We start from the raw sequence: 19,057 nt of genomic DNA on the forward strand, positions 1-19,057 counted from the left end.
CTTGCTATACTGGGGCACTATACTGGCTATACTGGGCACTATACTGGCTGTACTGGGGCACTACTAGCTATACTGGGGCACTATACTAGCTATACTGGGCACTATACTAGCTGTACTGGGGCACTACTAGCTATACTTATACTAGCTATACTGGGGCACTATACTAGCTAAACTGGGCACTATACTAGCTATACTGAGGCACTATACTAGCTATACTGGGGCACTATACTGGCTGTACTGGGGCACTACTAGCTATACTGGGGCACTATACTGGCTATACTGGGGCACTATACTGGCTGTACTGGGGCACTACTAGCTATACTGGGGCACTATACTTGCTATACTGGGGCACTATACTGGCTATACTGGGCACTATACTGGCTGTACTGGGGCACTACTAGCTATACTGGGGCACTACTAGCTATACTGGGGCACTATACTAGCTATACTGGGGCACTATACTAGCTATACTGGGGCACTATACTAGCTATACTGGGCACTATACTAGCTGTACTGGGGCACTACTAGCTATAATTATACTAGCTATACTGGGGCACTATACTAGCTAAACTGGGCACTATACTAGCTATACTGGGGCATAATAACTATACTGGGGCATACTAGCTATACTGGGCACTTTACTAGCTATACTGGGGCACTACCTACCAACACTGGGCACTATACTAGCTATACTGGGGCACTACCTACCTATACTGGGCACTATATTAGCTTTACTGGGCACTATACTAGCTATACTGGGGTAACTGTACTAGCCATACTGGGGCAACTAAACTCCCTATACTGGGGCAACTATGCTAGCTATGCCCCCCCGGTAACCCGCTGTGCACGACGCTGTCCACTAGGACGCTACACCCCCCGCGGGCCCCGGAGAAAAATTTGGTCAGAAAGTGGTCCCCGGGCCGGAAAAGGTTGGGGACCCCTGGCCTAGGCCATCTTTACATAGAGCAACAATTGTTATTTTTAAGATGCTCAGAGAGTTCTCTGCCATTAAGTGCCATGCTGAACTTCCAGTGACCAGCATGAGAGAGTGTGAAAGAGATAACCCCAATGGTAACACCCCTGCTCCCCATTCACACCTAGGACCTCGTAACACTAACAAGTAACATGCCCCCAGGAGTGGGAAAACCTCTAATTAGGCAGAATTTTGACCTCCTTCACTTACGGGTGTACTTACTTTTGTTGCAGTTTAGGCATTAAAGAGAATCTGTAACATCAAAAATTCCCATGGGGGTACTCACCTCGGGAGGGGGAAGCCTCAGGATCCTAATGAGGCTTCCCACGCCGTCCTCCGTCCCTCGGGGGTCTCGCTGCAGCCCTCCGAACAGTGGCGATGTAAATATTTACCTCGATCGCCGTCGGGTCTGCTCTACTGCACAGGCGCCTGCGCAGTAGAGCGGACCCGACTGAAATCGGGTATTTCCGTCTACTTCGGAACCGAAAGCAGCCACAGCGCCCCCGCTGGAGCCTGCAAAGGTAAATATTGAATTAACAGTCGGGTCTGTCGGCGGCTGTTCGGAGGGCTGCAGCGAGACCCCCGTGGGACAGAGGAGGATGGGGAAGCCTCATTAGGATCCCGAGGCTTCCCCCTCCCGAGGTGAGTACCCCCCAGGGGAACTTTTTGAGGTTACAATGTCTATTTAATGGCTGTGTTAAATTATTTTGATGGGACAGCAAATTTACACTGTTATACAAGCTGTACACTGACTACTGTATGTTGTATCAAAGTGTCATATCTTCAGTGTTGTCCCATGAAAAGATATTCCATATTCAAATATTTACAAAAAATGAGAGAGGTGTACTCACGTTTTGTCCAATTACCTCTCTTTTTGTCATCTGTCTCGTTCTGGTATCACATGTGACTTATGCGGGCAAAATCAGCATAATAGCCAAGAAACTAATATATATAGAATGAGCTTAGCAATGGTGGCTTTTTACATTTGACAGTATAAATCCCTTTAAAAAGACTTGGTTGAATGTGTCTAGTCGTGTTTGAGATTGTAAATAGTGTAATGCAAAGTGTGGAAGAGAAGATATATGAACTAAAAGAATAAGACCCCCTTTGAATGAATTGCGTTTTTCCAAATTTGCGTTCGCCGCACATCAGATTGAAGTCAGCGGCATCACACTAGTTGTGCGTTTTAATGGGAATCTTCTTTTCTGATTTTTTTCAGAGCGGACATTTACATTCCAAGTGCAAAAAGTTGCATACAATTGTAACGTTAATTATTTACAAACTCATGTAAATGGCTTTAGGGCCGTTTCACACTGGGCAGAAGCGGTGCGTCACATTGCCGCATTGCTACCGCAGCCTAATGCAACCCTATAGGGAAGTTCATATTTCCCACGTCGCTGGACACTGCGACAGAAGTCCCTAATCCAACGCTAGCGCAGAACTTCGTTACCGTGCGGGATCTGCAGCAACCTGCGGAGATCTGCGTCGGGCCCGGAAGTCATGTTAGCCTATGGCGACACTGGGTTTTTTGACATTGCAACATTGTGGCGCGCATGCACGGAAGCATATCTTTACAATACTCTTCCGTATACCCGGAAGCGGGAAGTGAGGCATGCGACACTTCTGGCTTGGCTGGTGGCCAGACAGAGACCACTGCGTACTAACGCCTGTTTCTGGAAGATCGGTGCGGTGGGCACGACGCACCACATCGCTGCCTCCAGTTTGCAGTGTGAAACAGGCCTCAAGAATATGCATGGGAGAAACACCAACAAAAAAGAAGAATCGGATGCGTATAAAAGCAAAACGTAGAATCACAAATATGGAAAAACATCCAAAAAAACATCCAGAGAATTGCAGGGATATGTGTGAGGGCTCAGGGGAGGCCACACTTCTGTCCACGTAAAATGCCAGCAATTTTATGCAGACTCATTTTCATATTTTGGGCATGTAACAACCACCATAGACTGCCGACTCCTGCAAGCAGTCTATGGGAATGGTACTCCGCTATTTTATGAAACATGGTGTCCCGCTTACACGGTCCCCGATAAAACCGTGAATGCGTCACAACGCACATTCCATTGCAATACAAAAATGACGCTTTAAATCAACTTTGTTTCTCTTTCACCAAATGGCTGGAGGAACCATTTCATGCCAAGGTAAATTAGAAATCTCTTAGCAGAGTTCCTCCAAGCACCCAGGTGTGAAAAGCTTTCTCCTAGTTCCCATGATACCCTCTAAAAGGTTTATCGCCCCATCCATCAGATCAGGTCAGATATGAGTTTGATAAAACCTCATAAAAGGCATCCTACTCTAGACCGTTAGGAACCGACCCAGCAGGCGTTTCGACACCTAACTCTCTGTCCTGACTTCAAATGAATTGTCACACGTCGAATCAGTTTTTTAAAATGCACTGAAAAATCGCTGACTTGCAAACAAACGTATGTGTTGCCATTAATAAGCATTACCGGTGACATTGCACTGTGCAAAATCACACTCACTTTTCAACAAGGGGGGGCCCTAGCCTGTATGGACAAAAAAACTGATTTCGAAAACAGAGACCAGGTATGTGGTGGCACTAGGATATTACACCTTCTCTGTCCGCAGCTTTGACCGGGCAGAGGCAGCGGCGGTGGATTAATCCTCAGCGCAGCTGCCCCAGCGGGATCAGCGCTCTCAGAGTCTTTCCTGCAGATAGAGCTTCTCGCTTCCTGATAATAGTGGTGGCATTTACATACGATTTGCATTTATCCGAATGGCGTTCCCTCACCGCGGCGCACTGGAAATGCAGTCTCCTGGAAAGGGAGGTTTAAGGAGTGGAGAAGGGCTAATCCTGCACACATATCATTAGGCAGGCAAGGTGCGGCGGTGTATGCGCTGGAATTATCTCCGGCGCTCGCTCAGTGAAGGAAAACAAGACCTCACAAAGGTTATTTACAGGCTTAGTGCTCAGGATTCAGGGAAAAACGGCAGAACTTCACTGTGGCTTTTACAAAAAGGAAACATTAAGAGAACCTTCAGAGCTTAGAGCAAAGTTCTGCCGCAGCCTCTTCTGGCTGCAGTTAGAGGAAGTCGCTTCCGCCCTTAATTAAAGCATATGGAGAGGTTTCTTGGTTTTTCCTCCATTTTTTCCCCCATAATGCAAATAGAATGTATCTGATACTAAAGAGGAGCTGTAGTGAAAATAATGTAATTAATAAAATTGCTTCTTTTTGACAATATTAATTTATAAATCAGTCAGAGTTTGCCCCGATTTACATTCTGAAATTCATCCCAGGCGGCAACATCTTTAGTCCTGTCAGGTGCAGCTCTGTGGAATGTTTGGTTACTGAGAGTTCTAAAGACACTAGAAAATATACCTGGTCTCCCAGATTGCTCTGGGGAGGAGAATTCTGTATAGCTAAATAGTCTAAGCTGTGAAATCACAGAGTTTGGGGTTACATACAAATATACAGCAATATGTAGATATTACTTACACTACCCCCCTCCCAAATAACATAAGAGGTTTTTTTTCCTCCATCTTCCAATATTTCCTTGATTCATTATTTATTGGAAGATACCGATAGGTTTACCGCAGTTTACCACTTGATATTAAACAGATTTCAGTAGAGATCTAACTGGATATCAGTGGGAATGTTGACATGCTAGGTTTCTGCTGCAGTGCAGTACCAATTGAGGGGAGATCATACAAACTCCATGCAGGTAGTGACCTGGCCCAGATCTGAATCCTGCAAGTCCAGAGTGCTATCCGCTATGCCACCATGCTGCCAAAAAATCATTTCCCATGGAGCTGACGGTAGCCGACAGCACAGCGCTGGACCGATAGCGTTCTTGTTTCCCGTGGAGCTGACCGTAGCCAACAGCACAGCGCTGCACCGATAGCGTTATTGTTTCCCATGGAGCCGACGGTAGCTGATGGCATGGCGTTTGACCAATAGCGTTCTTGTTTCCCATGGAGCTGACAGTAGCTAATGGCACGGCGCTAGACTGATAGCATTATTGTTTCCCATGGAGCGGACGGTATGGAGCTGAACCAATAGTGTTATTGTTATGCATGGAGCTGACTATAGCTGACAGCACAGTGCTGGACCGATAGCGTTCTTGATTCCCACAGAGCCAACGGCAGCTGACAACACTGCGCTGGACAGATAGCATTTTTGTTTCACATGGAGCTGACAGTAGCTGATGGCATGGCGTTTGACCAATAGTGTTATTGTTTCCCATTGAGCTCACGGTAGCTAATGGCACAGTGCTGGACTGATAGTGTTATTGTTTTCCATGGAGCTGACGGCATACAGCTGGACCGATAGTGTTATTGTTTTCCATGGAGCTGACGGCACAAAGCTGGACCGATAGCGTTATTGTTTCCCATGGAGCTCACGGTACCTAATGGCACGGTGGTGGACTGATAGCGTTGTTTCCCATGGAGCTCACGGTAGCTAACAGCACGGTGCTGGACTGATAGTCTTATTGTTTCCCATGGAGCTCACGGTAGCTGACGGCACGGTGCTGGACCGATAGTGTTATTGTTTCCCATGGAGCTCACGGTAGCTAACAGCACGGTGCTGGACTGATAGTCTTATTGTTTCCCATGGAGCTCACGGTAGCTGACGGCACGGTGCTGGACCGATAGTGTTATTGTTTCCCATGGAGCTCACGGTAGCTAATGGCACGGTGCTGGACTGATAGTCTTATTGTTTCCCATGGAGCTCACGGTAGCTGACGGCACGGTGCTGGACCGATAGTGTTATTGTTTCCCATGGAGCTCACGGTAGCTAATGGCACGGTGCTGGACTGATAGTCTTATTGTTTCCCATGGAGCTGACGGTAGCTGACGGCACAGAGCTGGACCGATAGTGTTGTTGTTTTCCGTGGAGCTGACAGCACGGTGCTGGACCCATAGTGTTATTGTTTCCCATGGAGCTGACAGTAGCTGACAGCTTCGTTTCCCATGGAGTTGACGGTAGCTGACAGCACGGTGCTGGACCGATAGTGTTATCGTTTCCCATGGAGCTGACGGTAGCTGACGGCACGGCTCTCGAGGCTCTGCGTAAAGCCCTGTGACACGGCCTTAGACATATTTATCATTACAAGCTGCTGCAAAGGCTCTGGCTGAACGGCAGATCGGAAGGCGATCTCATCTATCTCGCTGAACTGAGAGACCTCTGACAAATTGAATCTGACTCGGGTACAAGGTCTTTCCCCGGCTCCTCGTAAATCACGGCCTAACAGACACCGCGAGGCGGCCCGGGGAGTCACAGGATGTCGCCTCTCTCAATCTGAGATTGGCGAGTCGTGGTTAATCTCCGGTGCATGCGAGCGAGGCACTCCGGCGTCCGCCGCGCCCAGAGTTCATGGCAGGCCATGTCTCTTCCTCTGGCGTTACTCTCTGTGCCTAATGGACATATCCATCACCGGGAATGGCTTCTGACACCTGAGCGGGAGTCGGGTCATGCTGTTCTGTCACATGATAAATCTGTTCATCTGGTATTTGGCATTATTTGTTTCAGCAAAGTTTTAGGGTGCCTATACATTATTCACTTTTGTTGGGCAGCCGACCTTTCGATTCAATAATTTTAATTGAATCAGAGAATCATTGTTGCATCATAACCAGATCGATCTTTCAATCAATTTTCAGGCCAAAATCGGTCGATAGGATCAATCGGCATGCTGGAAAATCTCGGTTGTAATGGCTCGATCAGGTGCGTGGCAGTAACAGCATTTGATTTTCAACGACCAACAGACACCGGTGTCACATGGTACAGGACCTTGTGGTGATGCCGGACACAGGAAGAGGCCAGGAGTCACGCCAGCAGACTGGTTAGGCTTTTTCACTCGCTAAAATCGAGTACTGTATGGGCACCACTCAACACACTCGGTGGTTCTTGGCCAAGGTGGCCACTCAGAGTTGCCTTTGCCAAGAATCTAGCAGCCCTGATGCATTCCGGAGAGAACCAAAGTGTCGAGAGAAACATAGTGCCATGGTTCTCATCCCACCCCTTCCGCTCTGTTGTGCGCATCACAAGTTCATTTCTCCCCGCTCCTTAGTAAGAGGCTAGTGATGCATCTGCACTGCACTCTGCACCGAATTGTCACCAGGGGGATCGAGCCCTGATGCTCCCTCGGGGTATGTTCATAGTGGTGCGTTGTGGTGCAACGTAACGGCCCCATTGTAACTCGGCCCGTCGCACTGCACTGTTCACAGTGCGGTCTAATGGCATGCGCCATCCCAGGACCCTCTACTACATGGAAGTGGTAAAATTGGTCAGTGGTTGGCCAATCAAAATTGAATGGGCGCACACACTCTTGGAATGAACGCCAAATTGCATTTCTTACTTTCATTGTGGAGAAGGCTGCAGAAACGAATTAGAACAGTAATGTGACGGCTTCACCTTCGCTAAATGCGCCCAGCGTATGAAAATACGCACAAAGGTGTGATTTAGAGTGCCTCTTCTGGCCCAGCCTGACTTAAAAACAAGAAATATTCTGTCAGTCCAAACCACTCACTCTCTGCTCCACAGGAAAGGGTTGTTTATGTATCCTTCCATGGAGAAGAATGCAATAAACTCCCCAGCAGACCCCTTTAACATTCTTTGGACCCCTTTAACATTCCTTCTACATCAAAGGATAGCGATCAGGAGAGTTCAGGGGACCAGAACTCCAGACCCCCCTCCGTAGCTGACCAGAGATTTTCTACTTCACGTATCCTGATAGGGGAAATGACTTATAATTTACCTTGGAATAAAAGAATAGTCATTTTACTCAAATATTCAGTTTTCCATAGATGCAATGCATGGCAAAATTATCAGAAGTGCACTAGATCTCATCTGGGAGTGTCTGAGCCACAAAGCATTTGTCTAGCATCTTCTGGCACCAAGATCTAGTTTTCTCTGAAATAAATTTCCTAATATATATTTGTTTAGAGTAGACTCAGAGTAAAGCAGAGAATGCCAGGAAGACGCATGTATCATTCACTGTGGGTTCTGATGAACTGGCCCTGCAATACGATCAATTTAGGTATTTCCTATTCTTTTCTGCCGGCCATGACAGAGAGAGGAGCTGGAGCATGTAGCCGACCCGACCCTGCCCATCTCCCATCACCATCTCCACCCTCCAGTGGAGAAAGAGTTAAAACTGCTGGACACAGGCTGTAAGGAGAGTCCCAGCCAGTATCAATATTCCATCAGGGATCTAGGCTTTCTATCATTGGACTATTACACACAGAACTTTATATCTTCTGTTTGGACTTACCATCGCAAATTGCACAATAATTTGACACACAACACAACATTATTCTGTTATTTTCACTTGTATCACCTTTTATTTTTAATGTATCAATCTGTTCCATGTCTATATTCAGTTTTATGCATTATTTTCCTTAAAATAAATGATTGAAAATCATTTGTCTAAGTGCTTGCTCTGAAAACTCTGCAAAGAGTTCTGCATTTCCTAAGGGAACGTTACCATAACCGTTTTTATTGATATTGTTATTTTGCTATCTCTAGAAGGGATTAGCCCTTGAATTAGCCATTTTTCCTACAGGATTTAGCTAGAGTTAGATTTTGGTCTTTGAGCGCTTATTGCAAATTGGTGGCAGTGACCCGATCTCTATATGAGATTGCAGATTGTATTGTACATACAATCAAAATGGTATTGTGTGTGGACTCAGAATCTTAGGCTGAATGGTAAACTCCGGCAAAGGGAACTGAAGGGAATTGAAGGGTGACCTCACAAGTAATACTTGTTTCTGATGCCCTGCCTGCAATTTTGTCACAGGTTGCCAGTTTTCCACGACCGCAATGCAGGTCAATAGGCTGCATCTAACTACTGTTTTGGGAGAAGCTATGGTTGCAAGCAGTGATACTCCCCTTTAGCAAATGGAGCTGCTGATGGTCACTTTAGGGTCGTTATGGTTCCCTGGTCACAGCCATGACCACCAAGCAAAAAAAAAAAATCTGCATAGCTAAACAGCCTAGGCTAAGCACCAGTGGGAGGGTGGGGCTACATACCAATATACTGTAAAAGTGGGTATCCTGGATAGTTTACTGCATTTTACTGTATTTCATTACAGTTCCTCTAATATCTCACTGACCATCTCCCCTCTTTATCCTATGTCTCACCCAGAGCTGGATCATTCACAAGGCAAATGTAAGCAGTTGCCTAGGGCCTGGAGAGCATCTAGGGTCCTGATGGATGTTAGCCCCCACCAAATCTAACTAAAAAGCCAGGTGACTATCTACAGTGGACAAAAATGCCTAGGGCCCCATTTCATCTTAATCCTATTCTGGTCTCACCTTATGAGAGATATGTGCTTCCTGGGAACCTCTTTCAAGTCTCCGATGGAAGTGATCTTGCCGGCGAAGCAGTAGTTGGGGTTGTAGTCCGTCATGATGGTGGACGTCCGCACTTTGCTGAGCTTGTAGTCTGGACTCTGTAGCTCCATCTGAATGGCCTGCAGCTCCTGGTGCTTCCTGCGGTACACTGTAGAGGGGACAGTGATGTCTCAGGTTGTTCTTCAGAAAATATTTCACCTCTTTCTACTAACAGTTAGTCATGGATCCTAACTTTTACCCTCTCTATAGAAATGTTTTTCTTACTGCTGTCTCTATCCCATATGCTGGTCAGTTTTTTCGGTATGCAGTTGATTCTATCAATTCTGTTAGAAATCAATGCCGCATGAGATTTAGGATTTGAGGACGATTTAATATTGCTCAATTGGTGGTGAATCGGGAGCACGTCACTAGCGGCTCAAGACTCAAGTCTTCTCTCCACTGACAGGGGTTCCTTCCTGTCTCGTCTCACCTGGTACACCTGTGTCACATCACACATGCTAGAGGCCAAACATTAGAGGCCTCTAGTGGTCACGTAAGGTATGTGCTGCCGTGGCCATAGTCTTTGGCCTCTAGTGTTATGACACACACACAGTTCCCTGGATAAGAAAGCATGTAGAGAAGGCAAAGGGAGAAGCACTGGTGGAGGGGTTAAGGGCTCCTACACTCTGCACGGGGGTTGGTAAGGGGGCTGCAGATGGGGAGACCCGGCAGGCAGTGCACACAGATGTTCAATAGTTTTCACTACAGTATGTGGAGGGTTTTGATCAAATAGATCCCTCTATTTAATCTGACAGGGATCTATCTGTTGGCCGCATCGATCAGTGTATGTTCTCCAACCTTTAGAGAGCAGCAATGGAGATACAGGACAGCAGTAAAAAAGCCCAGAATGAGGTTCTAACCTTCTTACCATACTATCTAAAACTAAAATAAATGGTTTTACTGGAATTGGGTTGTAAGAAGTTGGTATAACTTGGAGTAGATTCTTTGAGAGTAAATCACGACATTCCTTTACTCTTTCAGAACTTTTTACGTCAATGAAAGTCTCCGGAGGAAATGGGTTTCTTGAGAGGGTCACTCACCAATCATGATGCCAGAGAAGGCCAGAATTAGGGCGGCCACAAGGCCCGAGGTCACGATGGACAAGAACAGCGATAGTGGAAGGTGCGTCTCCTGCGCCGACTGAACCTGGTCCTCTGAAAAACAGATCCAAGCAAGATGCGGGAGATCAACAGGATGGGTGAGCCATTAAAGTGTAACTTAAACCAAACCTGTGAGGCTTGCAACCTAAAATTTTGAATACTTTCCTTGGGAGGGAGAAGCCTAAAGAGGCTTCCTCATCCTCCTCAGCCAGGCTGATTCGGCAACAAGACCCCCAAAGCGTGGCTGCACTTCACCTGTGCAGTAGCACAGACACGCTCGGGCTGAGGGGAAAATAGAAAAAAAGTAGCCAATGTGGTCCGAGCTACTGCGCAGGTGCAGATGGCTTGCGTAGTATCACGGACCCTGTTTTTCCGTCCAAGTGGGTCTGTGCTAGTGCGCATGCGCGACCAGTTGAAAAGCATAAACAAGCTCTTTTTCCGGGGTTCCAGTGCTGGAGCCTGCGGAGGACAGGGCTTCCCCTACTGAGGTGAGTACCCCGCAGGGGTATTTTTTTCCCTTCAGGTACACTTTAAGTGACATGTAACATAAGATAGACGTGTATGTACAGTACCCAGAGTACAAACAACTAGGATGTGTTCCTTCTTTGCTTTTTCTGCCTGAAAGAGTTAACCAGTCAGGTATGCAACTGATAGTTTCTCTCCAGTCAGGACCTAGTCTGACTGTAGCATCCCTCACTGATAAGGAATTACAGCCATATAAAAAAACCTCTTTCCTGGAAGACAGCTACTGGCTGCAGGAGATGGATAAAGATCAATAGTTCATATATTTTAGCTCTCTGAGGCACGCAAAGACTGTGTCATTGAGCAGAGAAAGAACCATAAATCTACTTTTTAAAAATAACATAAAACTGTGTGAATGATATCTGAAAAGTCAGGACCGCCAGGCAACTGGTTTTGGTTAAAAGGAAATAAATATGGCAGTCTCCATATCCCTCTCATGCCAGGTTCCCTTTAAGCTATGCTTTCTGACTGAAGATTGTTTTTTGCTTTTTGAGTGTTCATATAAAAACAGGAACTCTAGACTCTCCCTCGCTGTGTCTCAGTTAAATGGAACTCGTCAGTTATATATACTGTCTCCTGGTCTCCATCAGATAAAACACACTGCTTAGCAGGCAGTCTGCACAACAACTGTGCAACAGCCACCCAAAAGGATCATGGAAGATTGTCCTGAACGACATGTGTACTGGGCTTTAGCAGTGATGGCAGAAGGCTGATCTGAAATGTCCCTAAACCTAGCTCTAAACAGTGGCACCTCTAAGTAAGAGTCATAGGAAGGTGCCTGATGTGCCTAATGGAAAATCCATTCCTGGGAGTTATTAGTTCCCGCATTTGCACAGTTTGTTATGATGGTTGGTCAGTCTCACCTATGCAGGTCACTCCATCTTCAGCCAGGACCCTCCCAATCTCGCAGTGACACATCACCTCCTGAGTCTCCGGATCGATGTAACACTCATCCATCTCACAGTGGCTGCAGTTCAGATGCAGCCTTATCTCCACCTCCCCGTGGCTCTCGGTCACTAGGGAACAAGACCCAGAATACAAGTATTAGCACACTTGATATTTTATGAAGATCAACACTACTGGGAGTGTAGTCTTTCCTCCCCTCACTGACTGCTGCTTTTTTGGGCAAACTCAAAGTGAAGTGAGAGTAATACAGAGGCAGCTGTCTTCATTCTCTAATAAATAATGCCAGTTGCCCGGCTTCTGCGCGGATGCTCCACCTCTAATACTATAAGTCACTGGCCCGGAATATGTGACTTCACTGGCTGCATGCTTGTTGCAGGTGTGGGACTCTACCAACTACAACTACAGCCAAAAGTGCAGCATGACAGTCGGGCAACTGGCATTGTTTATAAGGGAATGAAGAGGACAGCCTCTGTATTGCTCTCATTTCAGTTTCCCTTTAAAATAAAGCTGTGAGGGGGAAAAAAGATTGTTACGTACCAGTGTAAAATGAAGGGGGGAGGGGGAGTGTTTGCAGCTGTAAGCAATATTCAACTTTAATGTTGAGTATTTGGAGGGCCCCATTCACAGGGTAGGTGGAGTGTAGGAAGATCGGGTGCCTCTGGAACATCCCAAGGTTTTCCCCTATGGAGGTAAATATCTACAGCTACTTTTTTGGGGGGATGCTACAGGTACCCTTTAAGGCAGGTTTTGGGCGTACGAAAGGAATCGGCGCAGGAGACTTGGGTGCAGGATACAGGCGGTATATGGCTGATCCTGCTCCTGCACAAGTTCCCGGCCGTGTTAAATACTATTCCCCCTCCAGGCCGCCATAAATGGTGGGGAATGAAATTATTCGGCTTCCAGCAATTGCTGGATGCCGAGTTATTGTGTTTTAAAAGTAACTTGAGCTCCGTCTTCTGACGGCGCCGAAGTTACTCCCTGTGCGCTGCTACAGCCGTAATTCCTATTATGGCCTATGGTGGCGCTGGCTGCGCCAAAGTCTCCTGCGCTGGTTTCCGCATGTTCGGGTTTTGCACCTGGCCCGTGTACTTACTGTGCGATACTCCGCCCCATCACTCCACAATGTACAAAAAATCATTCATATATGAATGGTTTCCTTGTATTATTCCCATCGCTCCGCGCATGTGTGCTGCACTGCCCCCGCCAACATATATGAAATTTCTCAGTGGGACTTTTATTACTTCCGCTGCATTGCCATGGAATTCTGGCGGTAACGTTCGGTTGACTTCGGCTGCCCATCGGGCACTTCTGCCACAACGTGGCGCAATAAATGTACTAGGCCCCATCGCCTTGCATTGTTGTTGCGTTACTCCGCGTTAGAACAGGATAACGCCACAACACTCTTACAAGGCAAATGTAAAAGGGGCCTACAGGATGTATCTCAGGTACAAGACAAATTTTAAAGGGGAACTGAAGAGGTATACGGAGGCTGCCATATTTATTTCCTTTTAAACAATACCAGTTGCCTGGCAGCCCTGCTGGTCTATTTCTCTGCAGTAGTATCTGAATAACACCAGAAACAAGCATGCAGCTAGTCTTGTCAGATCTGACTTTAAAGTCTGAAATTCCTGATCTGCTGCATGCTTGTTCAGGGGCTATGGATAATAGTATTAGAGGCAGAGGATCAGCAGGGCTGCCAGGCAACTGGTATTGCTTAAAAGGAAATAAACATGGCAGCCTCCATATACCTCTCTCTTAAGTTCCCCTTTAAAAAGAAAAGAAAAACTTTCTTGTATACGCTGTACACTAAGTGGAGCAGTTTTGATTCTGATGTAGTTCTTGCTATAGATTTTTGCTATATGTGTCACTTAGAGATCCCAATTATGATGCTCCCTCCTCTGGTGCCCACGTGTCCCGCACTGCTACTGATTGATCATCAAACATTGAAGGAGTGCCTTGATCTTCTGCAATGTATGGAATAGTCAGAAGACTACATATACCACGGGTGTCATCATACAACATGAAAGAGCTCCGCAATCTACATAAAGTGACAATCTTTCCCTCTCGGATGGCTGACTGACAGCTGTTATCCTCTCTATCAGTCTGTTGCTCTGGAGATGCTGGATAAACTGCGCTATACGGAAAAATCCAATCCACAGAATCATAACAAGACAACCATTGGTGAAGAAGTATGCGTGTGCCAGAGCCTGCTATGTAAGGATCTACATGGATCGGCGGTGGGTGAGTTTATTATTCACCCACTTGCATGTAATTCAGCCAGGGTCGTAACTAGAAATCACTGGGCCCCCCTGCAAAACTTTGGATGGGGCCCCTCCTGCCCAACACCCCCACCCCAGGCATTTTCTCTGTCAATTACATTAGCTTCTGTGATAAAATGTGCATGTTTTCACACATACAGATACCCAGGTTTGCAGAAAACACATACACAAAAAGACGAGTGTGCTCCCAGCCTCAGCTTATTACACTCACTCTGTCCATCTCTGGTGGAGCAGAACTGGCTCTGCAAACTCAAGCATCACTACAGTACACATTACTTAGGGAGGGGTGGAGAGGATGAGGGTTGGGTGCTGTACATAAGACCTTGATGCACACTGAAACGAATCTTTGTCTACAAAACTGTATGATTCCTTATCAGTGGCTGAGCAGATGCAGTCATTAGAACAATTGTGCACAGAGCAGAAAGCTTTTTCTCTCCTTGCCCTTAGTTGTCAGTCTCTCGGGACAGGGCCCCCCCCTGTGGCTGCATCCCTTTCAGGGTCTATTGTTACGCCTATAAATTCAGCTAACCCTAAACCTATTCTCACACTGAACCCTCCTACTACCGATGCCTAACCATGCAGACAGTGACTGGACCAGGATATAAATTTGTGCCTCTTCAACTACGAGGCAAGAGTAGTAGCCACTATAAATAACCATAATAAATGCTTGCATGCAAATTTAATGTAAATTGGATGACTATTTCTAATCAGTATATAAGTTAGATTACTCCATTGTTACCTTTCAGAGGAGGGGTGAAGAGAACGCCAAGTGGGCTGATGTAGGATACACCGTCCCAGCCATCTGCGTCCGGGCTGTTATCGTCCGTGGCGTTCCCACCTGGAGTAAAAGGAAATAAATTACTGCTCATTACGAATGGTCAATGAGATGCGAATAATGCTAAGTTTCCAGTTCAAACAGAAAGGAAAAAAAAAACACCATCCTGAACCTGCACATATCCCAGTTGATCCAGGGGAAGGTGAACAACCTTACATGGCCTGGGCCAATTAGCCCTAAAAGTGAAGAATTCCTTCACAGCTCCCGATAGCAGTCAGATGAACCCCTGGATCAACACTCCCAGGTTTTACCTAGTAAGGTAGCAGGAAAAAAGGGCGCCTGCTGAGGGTGGACGAAAAGGGCGCCGCCATAGACTTTAATGCAATTATCGTAAGTATGGCGAAAAAAGCAGAAAAAAGGGTGCCGCAACAAATATCGTTAACAACATTAGAACATTAAAGATTTTGAAGTATGTTATCGTTTTAGAAGCTTGCAACGTTATAGTTATTATCATATTATTTCGTTTGTATGTACGAATTTTATGTTATCAAAGATATTATCGTTTCTATGTGGAAAAGGGTGTTTCTGCAGAGGGAGTGGTTAGGGTTAGGCACCACCAAGGGTAGTGGTTAGGGTTAGGCATCACCCGGGCGGCGGTTAGTTTTAGGCAACACCAGGGGGGGTGGTTTAGGTTTTAGGCACCACCAGGGAGAGTGGTTAGTTTTAGGCAACACCGGGGGGGGGGGGGGGGGGGTGGTTAGGGTTAGGTGCCACCAGGGGAGTGGTTAGTTTTAGGCACCACCAAGGGAAGGTTCTGTGTGAGAGTAGGGTTGGGTTAAGCTGTAATGTTGAATTCCGTAAAGATTTTTATCATTAACCTCCTGAGCGGTCTGGACGAGCTCAGCTCGTCCATCACCGCCGGAGGCTGCCGCTCAGGCCCTGCTGGGCCGATTTTTACACGCAGCCGGCACTTTGCCAGCCGCGTGTGCTGCGTGATCGCCGCCGCTCCGCGGCGATTCGCCGCGAGTAGCGGCGAAAGAGGGCCCCCCTAGCCGCCTGAGCCCTGCGCAGCCGGAACAAAAAGTTCCGGCCAGCGCTAAGGGCTGGATCGGAGGCGGCTGACGTCAGGACGTCGGCTGACGTCGATGACGTCACTCCGCTCGTCGCTATGGCGACGATATAAGCAAAACAAGGAAGGCCGCTCATTGCGGCCTTCCTTGTTTATTCTGGGCGCCGGAGGCGATCGGAAGATCGCCTCCGGAGCGCCCTCTAGTGGGCTTTCATGCAGCCAACTTTCAGTTGGCTGCATGAAATAGTTTTTTTTTTATTTAAAAAAAACCCTCCCGCAGCCACCCTGGCGATTTAATCAGAACGCCAGGGTGGTTAATATCTTTTAGTTATTATTATTATTATTATTAGTAACGGTATTTATCGTTAGCTAAGTTTGACAATGATGTTTATCGTTTTCAGATTTCGTTATTCACCGGCGCCATTTTGAAATCCAGACGGGCCCTTTTTTCACAGCGCCCTTTTTTCATGCACGCCCTAGTAATTACAGCCGTGGATGCCCTTCAATGCAAGGAAAGCATCCAAGCCCCCCTTAAACGCAGCTATAGAATATGCTATAACTACTTCCTGAGGTAAGATATTCTAGATTTTAACCACCGTTGCATATTTTATGCTCTTTTTATGCAAATTAATGCAGCTTGGAAATGGACCAATCAAATGCAGCTGGTCTATTTCCAATCTGCAAAAAAAAACCAAAAACATAAATTTTGCATCAGCTCAGAATTATTAGAATCTCATTGACTATCCCCAGTCAAATAATACTTCTTGGCAAACGTAACTATAATCCCACTAAACACTTCTGGTCACACAAACCTTTTAGTCACGGAGGGCTACACAGAACTTCCGTTCTCTGCTCCTCAGAGGTGAGGAGAAAAGAAGAGTCTGGCCCCCAAAGTTCTTATAACACCTAAATTCATTGATTTCTTGAATCCTATTTCAGGAGTGAGGCAGCAGAAGTTATTGTTGGTGACGTATACTTACCTATGTAACCTCCTCCGCCACCTCCTGAAGAGCAGCCGCCTCCTCCACCTCCGAAACCGCCTCTCGTCTCCCAGCCCCACCTCTTAATCGCCTGGGGGCAGGACTCTCCTCCAGTGCCTCCTTCTGCCAGTGACTTCCCCGCCCACAGGAACATCGCGTGGTCACTCCATCCACCTCCCCCACCTGCAGAACAAAAGAAGAGGGTGGGGCTTACTAGTAAACTGCACACAGTGTATAGTTATACAGTGCAACAAATGTATCCCTTCCAGTCCTCAGGGACACAGTGCAGAAGTTTTCCTAGCGCTTTGCAGCTTCTTCTTTTCTTCTGCGTAGAAACTCTTGATTTGCTGATATCACCCTATTAAAATGATCTAGTCAGGGGGCGTTTCATCCCACTTTAAAGCGGACCTGAACTCAGAACGCCCTCTCTGCTCTAAAAAATAAGCAACAGCATACTAACCTTTAAAGAAAAACATTTCTTTGTTATAGCTGATAGAAATCCTGCAATACATCTGCAGTGTGTCCACTTCCTGCTTTCATGAAAGCAGACATAGGGTTAACATCCTGTGTTTACAAATTAGCTGCTTTGCCAACGATGCTCAGATTCCTGTGCTGGCACAGATGAGAGATGAAATAACAGTTGTGATAAGTCATAGATGAGGGGGGATTACACAGGCTAAACTCTCTAAATACATACAAGGTGCATTTCTCTATATCCTTCTGTCCTGTGTAAGAGTTTAGGTCCACTGAAGGGAAGCTTAACTGAGAGGGATATGGATGTTTCCTTTTAAACAATATGAATTGCCTAGCAGTCCTGCTGATCTCTTTGGCTGTACTAGTGTCTGAATCACACACCCGAAACAAGCATGCAGCTAATCCAGTCTGACCTCAGTCAGAGCACCTGATCTGCATGCTTGTTCAGGGGCTGTGGCTAAAAGTATTAGAGAAACAGGATCAGCAGGAGAGTCAGGCAACTCAGAGGCAGCCTTAGAGTACGCAGGGCCTGGGGCGAGCGCCATATGCGGGGCCTAGAGCCGTAAGTGTAGGCCATATACCATAGCAACTTGCTCACGGGCTTATCTGCCTCTAATGCAGTACGCCTTATTACTGTATGTGTGTATATATGCATGTATGTAATATATACAGTATGTGCTGTAATGTGCCTTTATACATTACCTGTCCTGTGTCGCGGTGCCCGTCCGTCTTCCACCTCTCTTCAATTAGCCACATACACGCTACCGGCGTGGTATGTGTTCGACGTCACGCGCCGGCGTGCTTTGCGTGTATGCAGCTTGTAGAAGAGTGGCGGAAGACAGACAGGCACCGCGACACAGGACAGGTTTACATACATACACATAGCGGGAACAGCTCCAGGTTCGTCACTTATCCCGATATCACTTGCCATTATTACCTCACAGTCGGCCTGACATCTTGCGTCATGTCGGCCCGAAATTGGTTGCATCATCGATCGGGCATGCACTTGATGCCACCTATTTTCATCCGATTACGATTACAATAATTGAATCGGATAGTCGCCTGATGTACGGCCACCTTTACACGCACCTTCATGAAATGCAGTTCTGGTGGTATTACTAATGATCTGGCTGGCAGTGGCAGAAGAGGGCCTGTTGCATGATTGCATTTTCATGGTGGTGGGGCACACGCTTCATGCCGGCAGGAATGTACATCTATATACAATGGATGGCTCTATGACCCAGACTGACTCACCTAAATCCTAAAAACCCCTGAGGCTCTTCCTGCCTGTCGGCTCAGGTCGGTGGTATTAAGTGCAATGCGCAGGTGCTGACCAGGCAGTGCCCCTCCTTAATTGCGTGCCTGCGGCTGGGAACGGTCTGATCATAACTTTAATTGTGACGTCATGCACAGAGTGCTCCCGGCAGGGCAGGCATGCAATAAAGGACGTGCACTGTCAGGTCAGCGTGAAGGCCTGAGTGTGACTTGGAGGTGGAGCCAACCAGGATTCAGGAAGAGCCGTGTGCCGTCAGGTCAGCGTAAGGAGAACTTTTAGGTGAGTGGTGGCATGATGTACTTGTTGCAGCGTGGGGCCTCTTCAGGCGCAGGGC

The 19,057-nt window shown here is 46.9% G+C and overlaps 1 protein-coding gene across 9 annotated transcripts in view; it reads right to left on the reverse strand.

The window, feature by feature from the left end:
- ALK (ALK receptor tyrosine kinase) overlaps positions 1-19,057 on the reverse strand; it is a 942,963-nt gene that overhangs the window by 46,484 nt on the left and 877,422 nt on the right. For all 9 annotated transcript variants that reach the window (XM_068232762.1, XM_068232763.1, XM_068232765.1 and 6 more), the window contains 5 exons: positions 16,974-17,156; positions 14,889-14,987; positions 11,828-11,980; positions 10,383-10,496; positions 9,265-9,451 (listed from right to left, as the gene is read on the reverse strand). In XM_068232762.1, coding sequence (XP_068088863.1) covers positions 9,265-9,451; positions 10,383-10,496; positions 11,828-11,980; positions 14,889-14,987; positions 16,974-17,156 — 736 coding nt within the window. The remainder of the gene's footprint in view (positions 1-9,264; positions 9,452-10,382; positions 10,497-11,827; positions 11,981-14,888; positions 14,988-16,973; positions 17,157-19,057) is intronic.

Source organism: Hyperolius riggenbachi, chromosome 4, assembly GCF_040937935.1.
Source record: "Hyperolius riggenbachi isolate aHypRig1 chromosome 4, aHypRig1.pri, whole genome shotgun sequence".
Taxonomy (NCBI): domain Eukaryota; kingdom Metazoa; phylum Chordata; class Amphibia; order Anura; family Hyperoliidae; genus Hyperolius; species Hyperolius riggenbachi.